This window comes from Macrotis lagotis, chromosome 6 (genome assembly GCF_037893015.1).
Source record: "Macrotis lagotis isolate mMagLag1 chromosome 6, bilby.v1.9.chrom.fasta, whole genome shotgun sequence".
NCBI classification, from domain to species: domain Eukaryota; kingdom Metazoa; phylum Chordata; class Mammalia; order Peramelemorphia; family Peramelidae; genus Macrotis; species Macrotis lagotis.
The window spans coordinates 123,444,587-123,466,881 of record NC_133663.1 but is presented as its reverse complement, the minus strand read 5'-3'; the positions used below and the strand labels follow the sequence as shown (position 1 = coordinate 123,466,881).

The following is a 22,295-nucleotide window of genomic DNA, read 5'->3' as shown; positions in this document are numbered from 1 at the left end:
GTGATAACATTTTGATCTTCTGAGAATGAAGGATAAAAACCAAATGCTCTATTCATTTCTTCATATCGTTTATTACTAAAAATGATGGATCTTCTATCACCAGAAAAGTTCCAGTATCACTTCCTTATAGAAACGCTAACAGGCATGTTCCTTTCTATGTTTCTTTGTTAATCTTTCATTTTCATCTATGATCTACCTTAAATCTGAAACCAAGGCCACTTTCCTCATCCATGATTTTTCCTTGTTTTTAAAATTATAGTACTTATAATCTTTAATCAAGGATTTGATTATTGATACAAGTTATGAGATCTTTTGGTTTCCTCATCCTTATTTCAACTATTCTTTTATGACCTGAATGTCTCCAAAGAACAGTATGTATGTAAGTAAATGGATATTTTTATATTTATCATGTCTTCAAAGATTAAATTGTTCCTTTAAAAAAAATGGTGAGTTTACACCATCTATAATTGTAAGCAGTAATACCCTTTCCCCTAAATTAGTGTTAACTCAATCTTTTCTCTTGCCAGAAGTTATTATGACTATATACAGCTTATTCTGAGATGATTACAAAATTATCAGTCTTTTTCTTTCATTAAGATAAAATTTCATTTTGTTTGTGTGATTTTTTCCTTGGAGTTCAACTTATCCTATACTTTTTATCTCTACATGAAGAAAACATTCATGGTATACAAATGTAAACATTTATGAAAAAACTATAAACATTTTTAATTCCTTAGCTTCAAATCAATTGTTCAAACATTTTCACTATTATCCATTTCATCATTATTCATTTTTATATTAAAGTTACTTTGTATGAGAGATGTAATGATTTAGTTTGGATTTATTTTCAAATTCTTCTTTCATTTTTCTTTTTTTTGTCTTCTAGAGCAAATGTCATACAATTTATAGCTATCATCATGGTAGTCTAGTTGCTTATGTTTATCATCAATTCTCTAGGGAAATATTGTCTTTAAATACATATTGAAAACACTTTGGTCATTTCCTTTATTGATCTCTCAAAAGAAAACCATCTTGTTATAACATCTTAAATTTTTTTTTGCTGTTTCAATTGTTGTAAGAATGACAAACATATATAACCTAATACATCTAATAATTTGTTAATTTGTTGGTTATAGGAAAAATCTTTCTTACTTAGAGTACCAGTAGTTAAATTAGTTTGTTTATATATATTATAGTTTTGTGCATGCTATAATTTTAGACTATTCCTTTTATATCACTATGAGAGTAGAAAGGGGTCATGCAGCTATTTTGTAATTTTTTGTGTTTCATGGCTTTCCATAGATGAATAATTCAGCATCATCTGATAGTCAACCTACTATTGTCTGAGTCTCTAGTTAAACTGGTCCTCACTAGAATAATTTCCAGCTTATGAGAATCAGTTAGAGCTCTCATTACATTGATATCACCATTTGAAAACCATGTTTCTTTTCCATACCATAATATAGCATTGGTCTGAAACATGGATTGGAAATTCTAGTTATAGATTTCAGGAAAAAATATATTTGTGTGGATGATTATATTCATTTGACAAAGGTCAGAGTTATATCTCAATGAATATCCTCTCTAGTATCAGCTCTTTGTTTTGTATTTTGTTTTGTTTTGTATTTTTTAGGTTTTAGCAAGGCAAATGGGGTTAAGTGGCTTGCCCAAGGCCACACAGCTAGGTAATTATTAAGTGTCTGAGGCCAGATTTGAACTCAGGTACTCCTGACTCCAGGGCCAGTGCTCTATCCACTGTGCCACCTAGCCACCCCCTCTAGTATCATCTCTAATGAGATTTTGTGCCCCAGAATACAAAAATAGACATTTTAGGAAGTTTGGCTTTGTCATAAAATAAGAGCTCTGTATTTCTTTTTCATATGTTGATCTCAACCTTATATAATAAAATCTTAATACAGTCTAAGTATTACATTGAATGGATAGGAGAGGAAAAGTCAACTTCCCACAGGATCAACTAGAAATTAATCATTCTAATCAAGGAGAGTATGAGAATAGATAGGTGGCTGATGATATTGGGATTGGAAGAGAGTATGAGAATACAGATGTGACTGAGGATAATTGGGAATAGGAAAGAAAAATTGAGAGAAAAGAAACAAAGTTCCGTTTTTTTTAATTTAGTTGGATTTCAAAGAAGTAACAGTTTATAATGAATCTAAAGTTTCCAAAGTCCTAGAGAAATTGTTTTGTTAATGCTATAAATGGGAATGTTAGGAAAGTGCTAGTGTGGTTGTAAAGGTTGTAAAGGTAAAAAAATACATCTTTTAATTTGAGATGATAAATATTAAACTGTATATGTTGGGACATCTCTGTATATGGGGGGAAAACAGGCTTGGTTAACTTCTAAACTATTATTATGAGTTTGAAAATCATTAGTGTGTACATAGGAGTTGAAGCTATAAGAATGGATTGACAACTCTTCCTGACATTAATCTATATTTTAAATAGATTTAAATGGCTTCAGTAATCTGATATTTTCATTGTATTGAATAAACAAGATAAAAAAATGTCAGGCACATATAGACAACTTAATAACTGTTTACTGGCATTGTCATTATCATCATTATAATAATAATTTTGAAAACAAAAAATATTAATACATAAAAATGAAGAATTTTTTTCATCCTTATTTGTAATGCATACTTTCAATATTTTAGAACAGTAGGAATAACATAATGTGGCCTTTTTTTCCATGGCACTTAGAAAGGATGGATTACTCAGCATTGCATCTGGTCTAGGAAACTAAGTGTAATAAAGCCTGGACCAAAAAATTTACAGTGCTAGTTTATGTACATGAAATTAGAATACAGATTGCTAAAAATATACAGTGGCATATTAGATAATTCATATTTTGACTTATTTATTTAACATCTCTGTTGATTCTGCAGATTTTGCCTATGACAAACTGTCAGTGCAACTCTTGCATTAAGAGACATGTATTTTTCATGATATTGTTTTGTATGGCAATATGTTGGCTACCAGTACTTTCAAGTAATCAAACTATGTTGAATAGAGTCATAAACTAAAAAGCAACAATAATTTACATTCATTCTAAGCTTTCCACTCTGTCACATAGATATGCTTTGCAGTCATTGTGGATAGTACAGTATAGTATTTATAATTTGAAGAATTGAAAGTAAGAATTACAGTAGTTCTTTAGCCTTAGCAGGTAAAAATTGCTTATACAATAATGTAGAGAATTATAACAATAAAGTAGGCATTATGCCAAAATTATGCTAGTCCTACACTATATTTTAAGTACTATGAACACTGTATTTCTGTATTTTTTTCTGAGCGAGTGTTATATTTGTAAATAGTTGAATGTCAATTAGATGTTGCCTTGTTTTAAGTACTTACTTTGGCCATGCACTGCTGAAGCATTCACTTCAGGTAAATGGTTTGAGTTTGAGTTGGTCATTCACAACTAATCAATCAATTGTTAGACCATACCATCATAGTGTTTAGTAAGGAAAAAAGCAACATTTTTTTTTCAGAGCATAAAAATTAATATTATTTCAGATGTTAGAATGCAGAGGTCTGCCCCAGAGTATTGTCTAAAAAGTAATATTGCATTACATTTTTGACTTATTAGAATCCAAATTTACTTAGGAAAAAAAATTATAAAGTGCCTGATCCTGTTTTGACTTAAAGTCCAGGATGAGCCCCTAGAATCTATAATGCCTCAGAAGCCTACACTTAATTCATATATGGTGATCTAAATGGCAACATGAGTTAATTTCATTCGTGTCACAATTTCTAGTGATGGGAAAATAATGCATTGCTGACAGTAACCATGGCCACAAACCATTAATTCTAATGGAAATAATGGCCTATGTTAGCATAACCCAGTGCAAAATTTCATAACGGACATGAACTGCACAGATATCAGCAATGTATTTGTCTAATTCTCAATAGATTCACATTCATTATAATATAATTTAAATGTGTAACTATGCTGCTTGCGTATTTGTTTTTGGAAGTTATATTAAAAAAATGTGGCACCTTCCTGAAAAAAATGGTAAATATAAAGATAAAAAACCTGGCACTAATAATAAATCTAACTCATAATCATGCAAAGAGGAAATAGAAGCTCTCATATCTCTATATTTTAAAGTAGAAATTAATTTTTGTTAAATATAAAAAATGAATTTGACTTGTGTGTTTACTGTGAAAGTACATTTTCTTTCCCTAAGCCTTTAAATTCAAAGAAAAATGGAAGCAATTTCCTGACATCATCATGTTTAAGCTATCAAAATTGTGAGATTCTTTTCTCCATAAATGTAAGGCATACTCTGGAATCTTATATATACATTGATTTCCAAACATAGTATCATAAAATCTAAATGGAACAAAAAAGATTGTCTGATTTCTAGTGCCCTGTAAGTCTTTTCTGGCTTTCTATATCACCTTTGTAATATCACTGGTTTCTAGTTTTCTTAGAGACTTGGGATTAGTATTTTTAATACTTTCAGGGATGCCTTATTAACTTGAAATACTCACTTTATTGCTGAAACCAGTGTTACTTTAGAAAGTAAAAATGATAATTTCTTGAGCCCCTAGGATAGGAGAAGTTTGCAACTAAGAATGCTGGTGAGTATTGGATTCATTTGAAACCTGAAAATCTTTTTGAAAATAAGTAAAAGCAATAAAGCAACAAAAATGTAAAGCATCAGAACAGTAAAACAAAAAAATGCATTTGAATTGCAATTAATGCCTATTAGGAAAAAAAGAAAACCTTGTCATTTTCTAGATTCATATATTGCTTTAATTCAATTAATTTCTATACTATTCTTATAATACCAAGGAAAGTGAGAGTGAAAACCCTCTGTTATCAAAATGCTTCAACATTCAGTCTTAGTAGCAGTAAAACTGGAATTTATTTGTTGCTTTAATTCATAGTTTAAAAAAAACTTTTTTATTCAGTAGCAAGAAATAAATGCTTATCACAAACTCTAAGTGTGACTAGTGCTGGTCATATAAAACTCTGAAATAATCAACATAATAATGATTCATACTGGTGGCACAAAATCATCCAAATACAATAAGATATGCAAGATCACAATTTGATAATTTTAGGAATAACTTCATGTTATATTTTTTCATTAAATAACATAAAGTTCTTAATTTGTTTTTTTTCCTTCTGTCATCCTTCCTTCCTTCCTTCTTTACTTCCTTCCTTCCCTTTTCTTTTTCCTTCTGGTTATTTAAATACGAAAGAAATGTCTAAGGGATTCCAATGATTATAAACAATGAGCTATATTTATCTGATTCATGTAAGTGCATTTTAGGAAGATACAGGTATAGAAAGAACTAAACTTTAGAAGGGAGATTTTGGCAATTTTTTGAAGACTGAATTAAAGAGGGGAGAAATTGGAAGCAAGAAGAATAATTAAAAGGCTATGGCAAAAAGTCAAGTTGAAAAATGATAGAGCCCTGAATTACATAGTAGCTGTATGAAGGTATTAGGTGCTTAAATTTATAGAACACCGAAGTTGCACAGTGGATAGAGAACCGAACCTGGCATCAGGAAGACTTATGTTCCTGAATTCAAGTCTGGTATTAGACACTGACTAGCTGAGTGACACTGGGCAAGCATTTAAACTGTTTACCTCATTTTCCTCATCTGCAGAATAAGTTGGAAAAGGAAATGGCAAACTACTCCAGTATCTTTGCCAAAAAACAAAAAACAACAACAAATGGGCTCATGAAGAGTCAGACAACAACTGAAACAACTGAACAAATTACACATTAAAATATGTATGCATTTATGCCACAATTTCTCTATAATTACTTTCTAATTATTTAAGTATTGCTATAATGAAATAAGTGAATTTTCTGACAAATATATGGGTTTTTGACTTAATGTGCATAATGAAAATAATCTTCAAATCCCAGGGGAAAACTGTTGGCAATATGGCTTAATATATTTTATTATGTGTATAGTACTTTCAAAATGCACAGCTATACTAATATTGACTTTGCATGATATTTAATTTTTAAGGTACAACTGGAATACTTAGATTTTTTTTTCTGGATCTGTGACCTCATTTTTTTTTTTGTATTCTCTTTCCCATTGCAAATAGCAGTGCCTTCATACTTTTTCATTCTATGGAGATCTAAGCCATAAATTCTCCATAGTGGTTCCATCTAATATACTGGAGAATTCCCTTTGGTTCTTTTAGGGTCTTATTAGTAGTAAAGGATCTCAATTAAAGTGGACATAAACATCAAAAAACTGAGGACATGATGAAATTATGAGGACAGATACTGGAAAAGTTATCAACATATTAATAGTCACAAAAATGAATGGTAGAGATTGGGAAGAAAGATACTGTGAATCATGTCCTAAGAAAGAAAGAAAGAGCATATTGGAAGTTGATCACTCACTAGCATAGGAATGATGAGAAGGTGGCAAAATAATATGGTACAACACAGAAACAAGCTTTGAATGATTAAGTGCTGAATGATAGCTGCCCAGTAATTTTCAAGAACAAATAGTATGTAAACTCCTTTTTTTACCTTTGAATATAAATGGGCTGAATAAAGTGATGGCAAGAGGTATGGTTACCCCTGTCATAGATAAGATGTTCTCAGTGGAAAACTAGCTTTTAGTTCAATGATCTGTGACTATGTTCTGACAAACTTTCTCTTCCCTCATTTCTGATAATAAAACTTAATATTATCAGTGTTAAATATCATTAGATTTAATACCTTATATTTTTGAAAGGTTTTTTGACATGTAGCAATTAGAAAATGTTCTCATAGTGTTCACAAATGAGTGATTAAATAGTCTAGAATTTGGAATAACTATACCATATCCTATCTATACCCATTATATCACCCACTAAGTATATTTCATGTATTTAAAGTATGCATGTTGTTATATTATTTGCAAATAAACTATTTTTACTCAATAAAATATTAAAACTGAAATATTTTGGAGATTTGGGGTGAGGGAGGAAGATCCTTAATAAAATGTTTAAAGATTTTTATTACAATATTATGCTCTGCATTTTCTGCATTTTATTAAATCCAGAGATATTTATTTTTGTCCTTATGAAATAGAGAAATGGATAATGAATCACTCTTTCTTAAAAATCTTTCCCAGAGTAAGCATAGACTTTTTGTCTCGGCTTTTACACTTCAACGGCAGTGACATGTTCTCACTCTAAAAATAAAATTATAAGAACTAAGAAATAATATTTTCTTTAATTAGCTGCTTCCTCTTGGGGTTTTTAGAAGAGGGGTTATGACTTGACTAAGATCCTTCCCATCTGTTCCTATTTGTTTGCTTTTATTTTGACTTCCTCTTATTGGCTTTTCAAACACCACATGGATTGTGTCCATTTGGTTGTCACTCCTTGGTCTCTCTTACTTTGTCTAACTGAGATACCATGTGGAAAAAAGGTTAGAAGTATGCCACACTTCACATCAACCCCATATTGCTGAAATAAATAAACCTTACCAATCTATCACTTAAAAATTTCTTTGCCTGATTTTTTTTTAAATCAAGGCTGACCTGGAGATCCTGTGTTCAGTCTAACCTGCACAAACTGTTCTGTGAAAGCAACCAACTTCATGACATTATAGGTAGCTAGGAATAGGTTTGAAAAATGAGATGCCATTTTTAATAAAGCAGTTTTATAATGGAAAATGCAATCTATTAAGGCCATTGTATAAACCTTACAAAAGAGACTGATATGGAGTTCTTTGAGGCAATGAGACAGACCCAAGACAGGGGCAGAATATGGATTTATATATATATGTTTATAATACATTTTCCCCTAACTTCTCATTTCCAGGGATTTTGCTTGTCTTTTACTCAAAGAAAAAGGAGCATTTTTTATCTCATTACTTCAAATAAGCAACCTTAAGTTTCTCTAATCTGCAAGTTCTTTTAAAATGAGATTTTTGCTTAGTCCCTTTGGTATCCCACAAAATAGCATTTTCTTCAACAACTTATTAAGCTGTTTATCACTCTAGTTATTGTGCCCCAGTTCAAAAAGTATTATGCTGTGCTTACCTATGTATATTAGATATACATATTATAATATTTGAGAGGAAGTTGAATAGAATATTATAAATAATTGGGAGTGTGAAATTAAGATGAAGTTAGTTAAGGAGTTCACTCATCTCCTTCCATATGGCCTCCAAAACAAAGAATCTTTGCTGACTAGAACATAGGTAAACATATATAATTTGAAGAATAGTTTCTAGACTTAGCTAAGTTTTTCTGCCATTTATGCCTACCAGTTTAGCATTTAAGAAAAAAATCTGAAATATAGACTATATTTTTTCAAAAGCTTTTAATACTTGGAAGATAACTTCCAACTTTAAAATAAAAAGCTTCTAACTATTTTAATAATCTAATTTTTGAATATTCCTTTGGTTTAAAACATAACTCACTGAATATAATAATAATAAAAAAAATAATAATGATAAATTAGGCAAGCAAAAACCAGGCCTACATAATCTGTTTAGTGATCTAAATTTTTCCCCACATGCTGAATTATAGCTCCAAGCACCAAGTCAAAACCAACTTCTAAACTATTAGGAATTTGTAATTTAAACAGTTTCACTCAACCCCTACTCCCAAATGCTTTTAATTAGAAACGACTTTTTAATTAAGTACTCCCATACACAAAGTTTAACTTGATGATTTTCCTATCATACCAACCTCTGGTAGAAAGCCAAATAATAGTACTGCCAAGGGAACGGACTGTTCTTATATTTCAGGCATCAAGAGACTTTCTTTTATAATTCATGACCTTTACTTATTCCATTAGGGCTACATGACCTAAGGAATGTCACTGCCACCACGTGGATCACATTGGGTTAGATCTGCAAGGTAGAAAAATCTGAATATGGCTTAAGAGATCCAGCTGCCCACTTGGGACCTCTGAAAGTCATCTCCTAGTAACTGGTGCTGGATTTAGTTATTTACTCTCAACAAATTAGATAGAGGTCAATAAAACGGTTTCACTGCAGCTCTGGCTTAATACAAACATTTTTTTTTCTCCATGACTAGAGTAAAAATAATCAGCTTATAAAGCAAAGAAATTGGTGTTATGTGTGTGTGTGTGTGTGTGTGTGTGTGTGTGTGTGTGTGTGTGATGGAGGAGGGAGAAGAGTGAAAGATTTCAGTGAAGTGTACAATAAGTGAAGTATAGCCCTTAAAAGAAAAAAAAAAACAACCTTAGAATTCCCAGTTACAAATAACAGACCTTTGAATTATGATCCGCTAGTCATGGAAATGCTCAAGTTATTCCAGTGGCAATTTCTGGGCATGTGGCTTGTTTTGACAGTACCTTCATTGTGCCCCCATGACTTCTGTAGCTGTTTGAAGAGTAGGGGAAGGAGAAGGTATTGGATCTGTTATTATATAAAATAAAAACTTGGCACAGTTTGAATTATGGACCTATAATTCCTTCCCAGGGCTTTTGCCACTGGCTTTTCACTCTCTTGGTTTGTCATCAGAACCCTGAGATAGAAGTATAGTGCTATAATTCAGCCGCCTGTTGTTAGCTCTCTGTGAATGTCTATATGATGCTATTTACTATAGGTCCCTAGACCAATATAACTCTTTGAGGAAAATATAAAGCTAGTTAAAGCTTCTTTTCTTTTTAAAACCATTGAATTTTCTAGGAACATGTTTTGATATGGCTGAGGAAATAGTAGGGTAGAATTGCTTTTAATGTTTGTTTTGGTACAAAGGGTCAGACTGAGACAGTCTTCTTTTTTCCTATTTTTTTCCTACCCACAACATACCTTTTACAAGATTAAGGCAGATAGGATTCAACTGCAGAAAACCTCTGAGGCCTGTGTATAACTTAATTATGAAGGTTCCTTAACTATACCAACTGTGGCAGGTGGGCTCTGTTTATAGCTGACATCTTTAATGCTTGATGCATTTGTCCATCTGTTAGACACATTAGTCAAACAAGTTAATATATGACATACTTGCATTAAAAAGAACCTGATATCTTATAGAGTAGTTCAATAATTTCAAAATTTTCTTTGTTTATGGGCCAGTTAGAATGCATAAAATTAAAAAACTTTATTCTTGTTATATATTTAATATCATTATTGAAGTAAGTTAAAGTTTATTTTAGTTGAATTTTTAAGAAATTCCAAACAGAATATAAATTATCTAAATATTGTATTTAGTTTTTCTCCTCTACGTGCTTAAAAGTTTATATAAGGATTTAAACTAAGGACAGAATGCAAAGAAAACTAGTGCTACAAACAATATGTATAAAATATTAATAGGCTATATTAATAGGATGATATAGCCTCAAATCAATTTTTGACTACATTATGTTTTGGTGGAAAATGTTGTATTTTTTAATGGACAATCAGTGTGATTTATTAGTATAAATATGTATGTATATATATACATATAAAAATTGTAAGTTCTAATTTTTGAAATACCTATTGGTGCATTCTATGTGAATATGAGAGCCATGCAGATTTCAAATTTCAGACGATGGAAAATAAAGTCATCACCCTTGTTACCTGTATTCTTTTGACTTCTCAAATGCAAACTTAATAAATTAAGAGGAGGGGAGAAAGAAATCAAGAAGAGTGTTCAAATCAGTTAACAAGAAAAAAGAAAAAACAAGTTTGCCAAAGATTAGAAAGATTAGGTTATAGTAAGTTTTCATATGATACCATAAAAAGCAAATGAATTGGATTTGAGTGAAGCGGGGCCAGTCTCACTTTCTCCTCCAAAGTCATCTGGGTCCAGTGGCCAGAATCAGGATGACTGGAGATGATCCTAGATAGGAAGCAATCAGGGTTACGTGGCTTGCCCAAGGTCACACAGCCAGGACTAGCTAGCTGATGCAAGGCAGCTTGATGGTGCAGTGGATAGAACACCAGTCCTAAAGTCAGGAGGACCTGAGATCAGATCTGGCCTCAGACACTCAATAATTACCTAGCTGTGTGACCTTGGACAAGTCACCTAATCCCATTGCCTTGCAAAAAAAAAATAATAAGGTCACTCAGCTAATAAGTGGCAATGTCTGAGGTCACATTTGAACTCAGATCTTCTTGACTCCTATGCTGATATTCTAACCACTTCACTACCTAACTGCCTATTTACATATATGTGTGTGTGTGTGTGCATATATTTAATTAACTTGACAGATACATATATGTATATGTACCTACATTAGCATTCTGATACCTATTTTTTGATGCCCCTAGTTGGTATTTAAACTTCCCCATAAACAAATCATAGATGAAGGTTATTTGATGGAAATCCTACATTTATACAGTTGAGAGTAGTTTATGAAAAACTGAAATATAACTAGTTTATCTTTTTAATATTAAATCAAACTTCCTTCCAAAATGTATTTTAATGGAAGTAATCAGTTGTAAAGATGTAAATATCAATGTATGGTGAAAGATAGAATGAAACAAATAGGATTTCTGACCCATAGTTGCCTGAATAATAACAAGCACTAAGCCATAATAATGTGAGAAGGTTTTTAAACGTTTTTAAAATAGAAACCAGATCCTAGGTTTGCATGCTATCTATGCCATTATGATGAGCTTTTTTAGTAATCCAAAGAACTATGATTTCATTAGTGTGGCTTCCTTCTAGACCACTGTATTCACAACTATGTCACACCTGAATAGCTGACGCTTCATAGATGGTTGTGATTCCGAAATCATTATTTTTTATCCCTTTCATCTTGACGGATTTGCCAGATTTTGTGCTGTGCTAGAATAAGCTTTTAGGAGCCAAGATCAACTCCATGTTGTGGTGAAGCCCTGGAAAAGAGCTTTAGTAAAAATTGTGACATAAGTTGTTTTTAATTAATGCTTATTCAAGATGGGCCTTGTATTTGTACAGTATTTTAATCATTATAAAATTGGATATTAAATATCCCTCCTGGTATGATTAATCAATTCCCTTTCTCTAATTTGAAAAAAAATCTCTCTGTAATCCAGTTTCTCAAATAATATAATTCTGTCCTAATTTTTTGCCTTGTGTTACTATTACTGTCAGCATATTTCATTCAACATCTTATGCAATAAGTATAATTCTTTTAAAAGTCTATTGGTTTCCATTGAAAGGTAGTATTACTATGTAATTCTTAGGGAAAACAAAACAAAAATACCTGAACTTCTTTGAACTTCTTTGCATCTATATTCCAGTTTTGCAATTGGTCTTGATAACAATTGTCTTGGGTTTTTTTTGAAATTGGCATAAATCTAAGATAGGAAGACCTGAGTTCAAATCCTTCCTCTGATATACACATATAACTAGATGACCTTGAGAGAATTATTTGATTTCTCAGTTCTTCAGTCCACTATTGAGAAATGCATTTGGCATAGTAGGTGCATTGATAGAATTTCTTTACTGGAAGCTTCTTATCACAAAAAAGATCATATTCTAGTTCAAAATTTGCTTTTACTGAATTTACTTGGATTTAATAAATATTCATTGAATGAAATTGATTTGGAATGTTAGTCAACATTTCTTGAGTTCCTACATTCATATAATATTTATCTTGTACATTCTGAGGGATTCAAAAAATTACACAACTATTTCTTTTAAGGAACTGCCAATCTAATAATTTGTCAAGAAACTTAAAAGTATTATAATATACTGAACAGTTCCTTGGATTCTATCAATGAAAGAATGGTCAATTTAATTATTTTCTTTTTCTCTAGTGTGATCTATAGACTAATTCAAGAACATAGCAGATCATTAAAGTCAAAAAGATAGTTGAGAAACTATTTTTCAATTTGATTTATTAATCAGTTTAATCATCTGTTATATTATTTAGAAATATGCATGAGTTATATGGGTATTGGTATCAGAGTACATACTCTCCTTTGTAATCTATTAGGCCTAGTAATTTACAGATCATTCCACATTTCATAAATATACTTATTACTATTTCCAAAATTTCTGTACCCATTATTTTCTTTTTCTTCTAATGGAGATGGAAAAAAATGTTTTTAAATGTGAAATTTTTAAGTATTAACCTAGGATGTCTTTTATTATTTCATTATTTTACTATATGTGAAGCTATGGAGATGTCTTAATTTTGAGAGATAAAATTAAAAGCATTAGACAAATATTATGCTTAAATTCTTTTTAAACTTTATGAATCTCAAGTTAAGAAACCTGTAGGGGTTATCACTGTGTAATTGAAAGCGCACTGGACTAGGAGACTAGGGTGCTAGATGAGATGTTTCCATTACTTATGTAACTTTTGACAAATTAATTAATCTCTTTAACCTTCTCTTTCCACTTTTATAAAGTGAGGGAGTTTCTTTAACTCCTTTTTGTTTGTTTACAACTCTATATTTGCTTTTTGTAATTTGTTGTTAATATACATCTTTTTCAAAATAGGCTAGTCTTCCTAGTATTCTGGGGGCATATACATGAGAGGATAAGTTTTTCTTCCCTATACCCTCATTTTCTTACCCCAGATTTCTTTTCTTATTAAAGGATCTGTATACTCAATCTGAGAAAAGAAACATTATAATGGAAACAGAGATTTTATAAATGGCCTGAAAATAAAATATTTTTGTAGACAACTCTAATAAACATTAGAGTTTATTACTTTATTATATACCTTAAGGTATAATGGACAAAGTTTAGAGAATATTTATGTAATCCTAAGAGAAAGCTAAGGATCTCTCTAATTTTGGTTTTGTAATAACATGACAGTTTCATTCTCTATACAATGTTTAAAGATGTGTCCAGGGAGCAAGATTTTTGTTTTCCCAAATTCTTATTTTCTGTGGCTTTTCAAAGAATAGCCTCCCTTCATTATATATTTGTTTCTCAATTGAGAATTTTTTTAAATGAGTGATGTGCTTGGATCTTAACAGAAAAATTATTTGACTAATCTTCCTTTTGGGAAAAAAAGTAATAGTTTACTGATACTGATGAAATGGGCTAACTGGCATTCATAGAAAATGCCTACAAATATGCACAGTGGTGACATTAAATGGTAACTTTAATAATGCAGTCTAAGTGTAAGGTGGGAATCTCTACCTTTACAAGGATTTGGGTCTGCAAGTCAAGAAGGGGCAATTGTCCTTCAATAACAATCAATATAGTTTGCAAATCATTAAAAGATACATAATCAGACTTTATTTTCTTTCTGTCCTGGAACTGGTACAAAGTCAGCAAATACCTTAAATTTAAAAGTACTCAGAAAGCACATAGCTTCCATCTTACACTGGGCTTATTCTGAGCTTATGTAAAAGATGTTATATATCACCGATAAAGAAAAAATCGAATCAAAACTGTTGGATTTGCAAGTCTGTGCTTTGTTCCCTGAGTACAAACCTTAAGAATTGTTTTTCTTTTTTGTTTGTTTGCTTTTAGATGGGCGACTCTATTTGAAAACTACTGTCATGTATTGACTGAGACTTTCCCGTTGAAGAAGCCACTTTTGTGGTAAAGAACTCTGCAGTAAGACATTCACAGCTGGAAAGTACAGAGAAAACAAAATACTTTCACAAGGAACTTCCTCATCTTTGTGTATCAATGTTCTTCAAAGGATTAAAGCATTCTATGGAAATTTCCTTCATTGTTTCTCACTTATGGCTCAAGCTAGAGACCCTGAGAATGTTTGTAAATGTGCAAGTATCCTTCTTACAATTAATTACTGCAACTTTGCTGCTGGACCCTTGTCTACAGAGTCACAGGCAGGCCCAAACAAGACCTGGCATTGTTTTTTTTTTTTTTAATGGAATGAAAACATTGTACTCCTCTGACAATTCTGTATTTGAGCACATCAAAAGAACCTTCCAGCAGTGACCTCCCAAACTTACAGACTGTTGTATCCTCCAGAAACCAGCAAGATCATTCTGAAAAGAGCCTATAAGGGGGCATGAGAGGATAACTAAAAAAAATAAAAAATAAATAAATAAAATAAGTAAATTAAGAATACTATTCTGTTACACTGAATTCTAACCTTAACAATTGGGAGTTTTCTCCTGAAGAAATTTTTTTCACATATTTCACAAGAGACCAATATACATGGATGTTAAATAACAGCTAAGTAAAATTTTATGTAAGTGAAAGAAAACACCAAAACTGTTTTATTCTTCTCAAGGCCTCTTTTCCTGAAAGTAATAGGTAGGGTATTAATTTCTCATTCTCAACTGGTAGGGGGTTAATTGGGGGGAGGGAGATTTTACTTCGTATTCAAACTGTTGGTCACATGTACAGTATATAAACACAAATCACACAAGGAAGGTATTATGTATGCAGTAGAATACTAGCGTTTAGGATAATGAAATTTTAGAAAATATGTTTTGTCACCCTGTTGGTCAGAAAGACACCATTCTAGTTTTAACGCATGCAGGCATGTAAATATTTGTCCTGGAGTCACAGTATTAATGAATGAGATCTTAAGCATCTGGTGACATCAGAACTCTATGTCGGCCGCTTTGATTTGTAAACTGAACCATGGTCGGTGCTGTCATCAGCACTTTGGAGAATGGATTGTGGCTGAGCGGCAAGTCGGGAACACCAGAACTATTTTTATATGTTAATGTCATTATTACGTTAATGTTGCTGAAAACAAAACCTAACAAACACTTGATGTATCAGTCCAAAATCACGTAGCGCGGAGTGATAAAGTTGAAGTCTGTTGTGCTACCCATCCTCATCGCTGGGAAAGGTAGTTCTGTGTCCTTTTCACTGTCTTTCTGAAAGCTACAGTATGTGTTTTCACTTTTGTGCAGATAACTGGAAATAAGCTGCAACACAGTGCTTCTAACATTATTCAGTTAGAATTCTCTTTTTTTTGCATAATTTTGGGGTTACCCCTTTAAAGACTGATTTTCATGAATCAGCACTGTTACTATACTTTGGTGATTTTTCCTTTATCATTAAACTTCGATGCTCATTAAAATTTATTTATTACATGAAAGCATATCAAAACAATAATGTCTAAAATATCTAAAAAACTTTTGAAATATAGTTCAATTTGGTATTAAAGTTATTTGATCAAAAACAATCCAGTGTTTTATAAATTCCAGCACTGAGCTCTTATAATTTTTTTAGGTCTTCCTTGCAATATTGGAACACATTTTTTTGTATGACCCATCACCAATTCACTGCAGTCTTTCTTATTTTTGAGCAAAAGCATAACAAGTTGTATATACAAGCTCACATTTTAGCTTGCTTAAGAACAGGAGCAATATGTTTTCATTTAAAATATTGTTACTAAATTCTCTGTAGGAATTTTTTTTCTAAGCATGTTTGTTCCATTACCCTTTCTGTCCTCTTTGTTGCCTGAGCATGATACCTTATACTCTTAAGTTTATTTTTTTTCCATATGCAGTCTTTAAAGGGTAACAGTTTCAGAATCGGATGGACTTATGGCAAGCTTTTGAATCATAGATATTTGGAAAGAGAAAAAAAAACCTACAGCTGAAAATATGTAGTAGCATTTGGCATTCCTTTACTCCTTGCATAGAGTCACCTGTAAGTAGGTTTACTAGTTTTTAAATATAATCTTCCCACACCTTTGAGAATGCCTCAGTGTTTGGTTTAAAATAAATGGAAATGTTCACAAGGATTAAGGGGGGAAAAAAGCTATCAGTTATATGTTAAGAAAGAAGCTTACTAACATGGTGTAAATATTACAATTCATGAAATGTTACCGTAAGTTAAGGGTTTTTTTGTCCCTCTTTAGTTATACAGGTTGGTTTGTTTGTTTGTTTTGCATAGATGATGAATAAAATTGTGCTCATGTTATTGTTTATATGCTTTTGTAATCTTAAAGATATTAATGTCTAGTTGTTCTATATTATAACCACATTTGCGCTCTATGCAAGCCCTTGGAACAGAACATACTCATCTTCATGTAGGACCTATGAAAATTGTCTATTTTTATCTATATATTTAAAGTTTTCTAAAAATGATAAAAGGTTATTACGAATTTTGTTGTACAAAATCTGTACAAAAATCTGTTTTTACATCATAATGCAAGAATTGGAAATTTTTCTATGGTAGCCTAGTTATTTGAGCCTGGTTTCGATGTGAGAACCACGTTTACTGTTATTGTATTTAATTTTCTTTTTCTTTTCAACAATCTGCTAATAAAACTGTCTGAAATCTCTCTGTGACTTTATTTACTGTTCATCTTTATTAAATTTTGTGAAATGTATAACATTGGAGGAATATTTACTTTCTAATGGGAGGCATCTAAAAACAACATAAGTCAGCTCTTTGCAATGTGCAGGGAACAATGCTCAATGATTTTATTTAACATGCAACTGCTTCTATCTCTAATATGAATTACTGTGGTGAAAAACATCATAAAAGCACACTCTGTGGTTATTGTTTAACAAGCAGATTTTCCATATTTTGTTTCTTGCCAGCTAAGCAAACTGCCCACATCTACATGATTTATTTATGTACATTTCTCAGTTTATGAAGCTGTTATTTGTACCTTTTTCCTTTATATTCTGATATTCCCAGGATTCTTATTTCACAAAGCTTTATGCTGAATAATGTAAAGTGGACATGTTGATGGAACAAAACATATTATTCCCATATATATAAGAGTAGATTTGTTACAGTAATCCAGTGAGAGATTTTTTTGTTGTTGTTTATCTCTTTTCAATCTCTGTCATTGAAGATTATACATTTGTTAAGTATGACATTCCAATGCATTTTAGCATAATTTGATTGTTTTGATAATTTTTAGTGAATGACATGCTTTAATGAATGCAGGTATATCACAACTGAAAATATTCAGCATCTTCAAGGAAAAGAAAATAATTTTCTAACCTAAAGCAAATATTTTAATTAGATTTTGGAAGATATATTACCAAAACTATGTTCAATTTGAAACCCTAAAGCTTCCATATGAGCATTGCCAAACTCTGCCTTGATTTGGGAATGGTATAAGTCATGATGGAATTAAAACATAAAACACAGCTTCCTAGGTCTTATAAAATTGGTGGTAAATATCCCTAATTAGAACAAGGTATTGTACTGTCTTTGTGTTTTAATTTTTGAATTATAGGGCGATTAGGTGGCACAGTGGATAGAGCACTGGCCTTGGAGTCAGGAGTACCTGAGTTTAAATCTGGCCTCAGACACTTAATAATTATCTAGCCGTGTGGCCTTGGGCAAGCCACTTAACCCCGTTGCCTTGCAAAAACTAAAAAAAAACCTAATTTTTGATTTATAGTGGACAATGTTTCTATTTTTATATTGATGATATTGACTGGCATAACCCAGTAAACAGGATATGTTATTTGAATGAAACTTTTGGAAAAGGAAAGGAGAGGTAGCAGTGAAAGCTCACATTTACTAAAAATAGAGATATACACAGAGAGATAAGGAATACACAATGGACAAACCTTTGCTATCATCATGATGTTATTACAGTGGAAAACATGTTGGATTTGACCCTAAAACAACTTGACATGAATCTGAGCCCTGTGATCTATTACTTGTGTGACTTTGTACAAATCACTTCACTTTTCAGGGCCTCAGTTGCTCATCTATAAAATGAAGTGGTTGAACTTGATTGCCCTTTGGGTCCTTTCTACCTTTAAATCTATGATCCTATAAATGTGAAGAATGTCACCAGCACATTAAGTGGACCATTTGTGGTGAACTAAGAGGAAGATATGTACAGGCAATAATGCATTACAATATGCATCATTGGAGAAAATATCAACATAATGATGAGACGATAAAGGTAATAACAATACCTAGTATCTATATTCTAGACTGCAAAAAAGTTTTACCTATGCTATTTCAGGATGTAAAGCATTTTACCAACCTCAATGATTAATATAAATGTCATAAATTTGATCTACACAACAACCCTGGGAGGTAGGTACTATAATTATTTCCATTTTATATTTTAGGAAACTGAGGCTGACTAAGTTTCTGTAATTTCTTAGATTCACTTAACTAAAAAGAGACTGAAACAATAATTGAATTCAAATCTTCCTTGGTCCAGAATTCTACCCACCACTTCTCTAATTATCTTAATAGATAAATAGATCTATTGGAGTAAAAGATTACTTATTAAAGGCTTGTTCAATATTTCAAAGAGTTTTAATTGCAATGGTGTAAGTAAATCTTCTATTGATGTAGATTCCAATTCCTCTATGCATTAATCATTGTGAGGTATAATGACACAAAGAAAAATCCATCACCTACTAACTTACCTTTGGTAGTATCTCTCCAAAGGTGGTTAAGTTCATCTGAAATGATAAATTAAATCCACCTCCAGACACTTTGTTAAAGCCTTTATGTTTTGGTAGGACTTGTCAGAGTATGTGCTGTGTTAGCTTATCTTGGAGATCCTAAGTTTACCATATAATCAAATGAAGTTGGAAATAATAGAAGCCTACTTTCTTAAAAATATATTTATTGACTGGGTATTGCCATTAGAGTTGATGGGCTGGTGGATGGATAAAAATCAATCCTTTTTTTTCTTTTAAAAATTATCAAATAGATTTGTTGTCTCATTGATGTGAAAATTTCATAAAATATCCCATAAATTTCATAAAAGGGGAAATGTATACAACTGACAGTTGTCACAAATGATCACAGTATTATGATGCTAAATGAGGAATAATCAGAAGAAAGAATTAATTATATTGCAAACAATTCCTTTACTGAGTAGATAATAGAAAGCCAGAAATTCAGTCTCTCTCTTATTAAAGGAGAAAAAAAAAATTGTTTTTATATCAAATTAGTCAGTCATGCACAGATAGAAACTACTGATTAAAAATAACTATGCATCAATAATTGAGAGCTAAATAAGAAAACAGGCAGGGGTCTCCTGGTAGGTTTATGGTCTTCTCTGATTATACTGCTCCGCCTCAACTATGCAGGTAAGGATAAGGCAAGCTTTAACTTAATCGTAACACATTTGTAGCTGCCTCTCTTGTTTATCTCTTATCTGTGAGGGACCATCAAGTTATTGTGTAGGGACCTACAATGTAAGGATATATTACAAGAAGACCTGTGTTCCTGTGCGCTTCATCAACTATCTCACACTCTTTACATGAGATCAATTCATTTTCCTTTTTGTTTTATTTCTTTACTAGTTTCCTTAAATCTGGTGATTCTTTGTCAGTCCTTACTTCTTTCTGTATTGTAGCCTATTCAGGACCATCATGAATGTCTCATTCATTCTGTGAGTAATATTTATTTTAAATTCTTCAGAGATTGTGATGTTTCATAGCTTAAGCATAGTGTCTAATGTGTGTGATAAATATTACACTGAAAGTTGTTTACAATTCTATCTTATTTAATCCTCACAACATTCTTGAGAGGGAGGTACTTTTATTATTCCAATTATAGAGACAAAGAGAGATTAAATAACTTGTCCATGAACATAGAACTAGTGAGGTTATTCATATTTGAACTCAAGTTTTCCTGACTTCATTCCTAGGACTCTATCTAAGGTGCTTGAGACTCATACTAATACAGATGGAATGCTGTTTTTAAAAAGATGGATCTTTGCTTTATGAAAAATATGTCAAAATAATTTGAAAATTTTTTAAGGTTCATCTTACCAATGACCCTCCCTATTTAATTCTGGGTCTAATTCATTTGTCTAATTAGTTAAAATTTTGTGTTTTCATTAGCTTTTAATTGGGACTTATTTGTCCAGGTTATGATCATTATAGCAGGAGTTCTTTACCTGAAAGTTGAGAACTTGTTCTTTTGTTAAAAAACAAACAACCATATTTTGATAACCATTTCAATATAATTTGTTTCCTTTGTGATCTTATGTATTTTATTTTATGCATCTAAAATGCTTTATTGTTTATCAGACTGCAAAGAGATTAATGGAATATAAAAAGAAGAAATTAGTTGTAAATGCATCTACATATTATAATAATATAGATGTTAATAGACATTCCTAAATGCTGTGTTTTTTCATCTGTGGATGATCAGTTTAAATCTTTTGAATGGTTATGATTTTAATTTTTTAATGAATAAGCATTTTAACATAATGTTTAATTAATAGGCATTTAATTAATAGACATTTTGATTAGGCATATTGTAGCAGATTTTTTTCTTTTCTTAGACATTTAAATATGCCTAGTCCTAGTCAAAACATACAAAAATGCCCACATTGTTCATATCCAAAAATATGTCTCATTCCAGATCTTGAATGTAACACATCTCTGGCAGGAGATGGTTAGGCAACTAACTGACTCAGTGGATAAATGGTTGGACCTGGAGTCAGGAACATCTGAGTATAAATTCTGCCTGATATATACATATATACATATATATATATATATATATGTATATATATATATATATATGATAATGATTATGTGATTATGGGCTAGTCACTTAACCTCCTTCAACTTCACTTCACTCATCTGTAAAATAGAAATAATAATCCCTCAGAGTATTGATATAGGATCCAATGAGATAACACATATAAATAGTTTTGAAAATCTTGAAACTGCTATCAAAAATCTTAACTATAGCACTGGTCCTCTAGAATCATAATTGACCATTGTATTGATAAAAATTCTTAAGTTTTCAAAAGTTACTCATTTTTATACTGTCATTATAGTAAAAAATTGTTCTCCTGGTTCTGCTTACTTTGCTCTGCATCAGTTCTTACAAAACTTCTCATGTTTCACTAGTCCCTTCATCATTTCTTACAACACAATAGTATTCCTTTACATCTATATTGCCACCGTTTGTTCAGCTTTTTTTTTGTACATCTCTTTATTTTCCAGTTCTTTGACATCACAGATAGAGCTCCTATGACTAATCACTCACAATATATACCAAGTTAAACTCCAAATGGTTACAAAACTTAGATGTAGAAGATCACGTTGCAAACAAATTAGAGGAATTAGAAAGTATTTTCTTTTGAAACTAGAAACATAAAGTTCATGATAAAAAATGATATAAATAATCATAGAAAATAAAATGAAAATTTTACTTACATAAAATTAAAAATGGTACTAAAATTAAATGGAAGACTAGGGGTCTTGTCCAGGGGAGTTTCAAGGTTTCAACCAGCATTTATTAAAATGATCTAATGTACTACATATCTGACACTGTGTTAAATGTCATAAGGCACAAAAAAAGAGGACAGTCTCTGCTCTCCAGAAATGTATGATATAATAGGAATAATAATGCTTCTATCCATGGATGATTATTTAGTACATGAATTATAAATAATATGTACATATATGCATGTATACGGTATCTACTGTATATGTACAAATATAAGTTCTTATAATATATTGTATGATGGAATTATAATCAATGTATG

The 22,295-nt window shown here is 31.3% G+C and overlaps 1 protein-coding gene across 1 annotated transcript in view; it reads left to right on the top strand.

The window, feature by feature from the left end:
* DACH1 (dachshund family transcription factor 1) overlaps positions 1 to 20,735 on the top strand; it is a 487,947-nt gene extending 467,212 nt beyond the window's left edge. The window contains 1 exon segment of the mRNA XM_074191795.1: positions 14,378 to 20,735. Within this exon segment, the coding sequence (XP_074047896.1) occupies positions 14,378 to 14,415 (38 nt within the window). The 3' untranslated portion in view covers positions 14,416 to 20,735.
* The last annotated feature ends 1,560 nt before the right edge of the window (positions 20,736 to 22,295 follow it).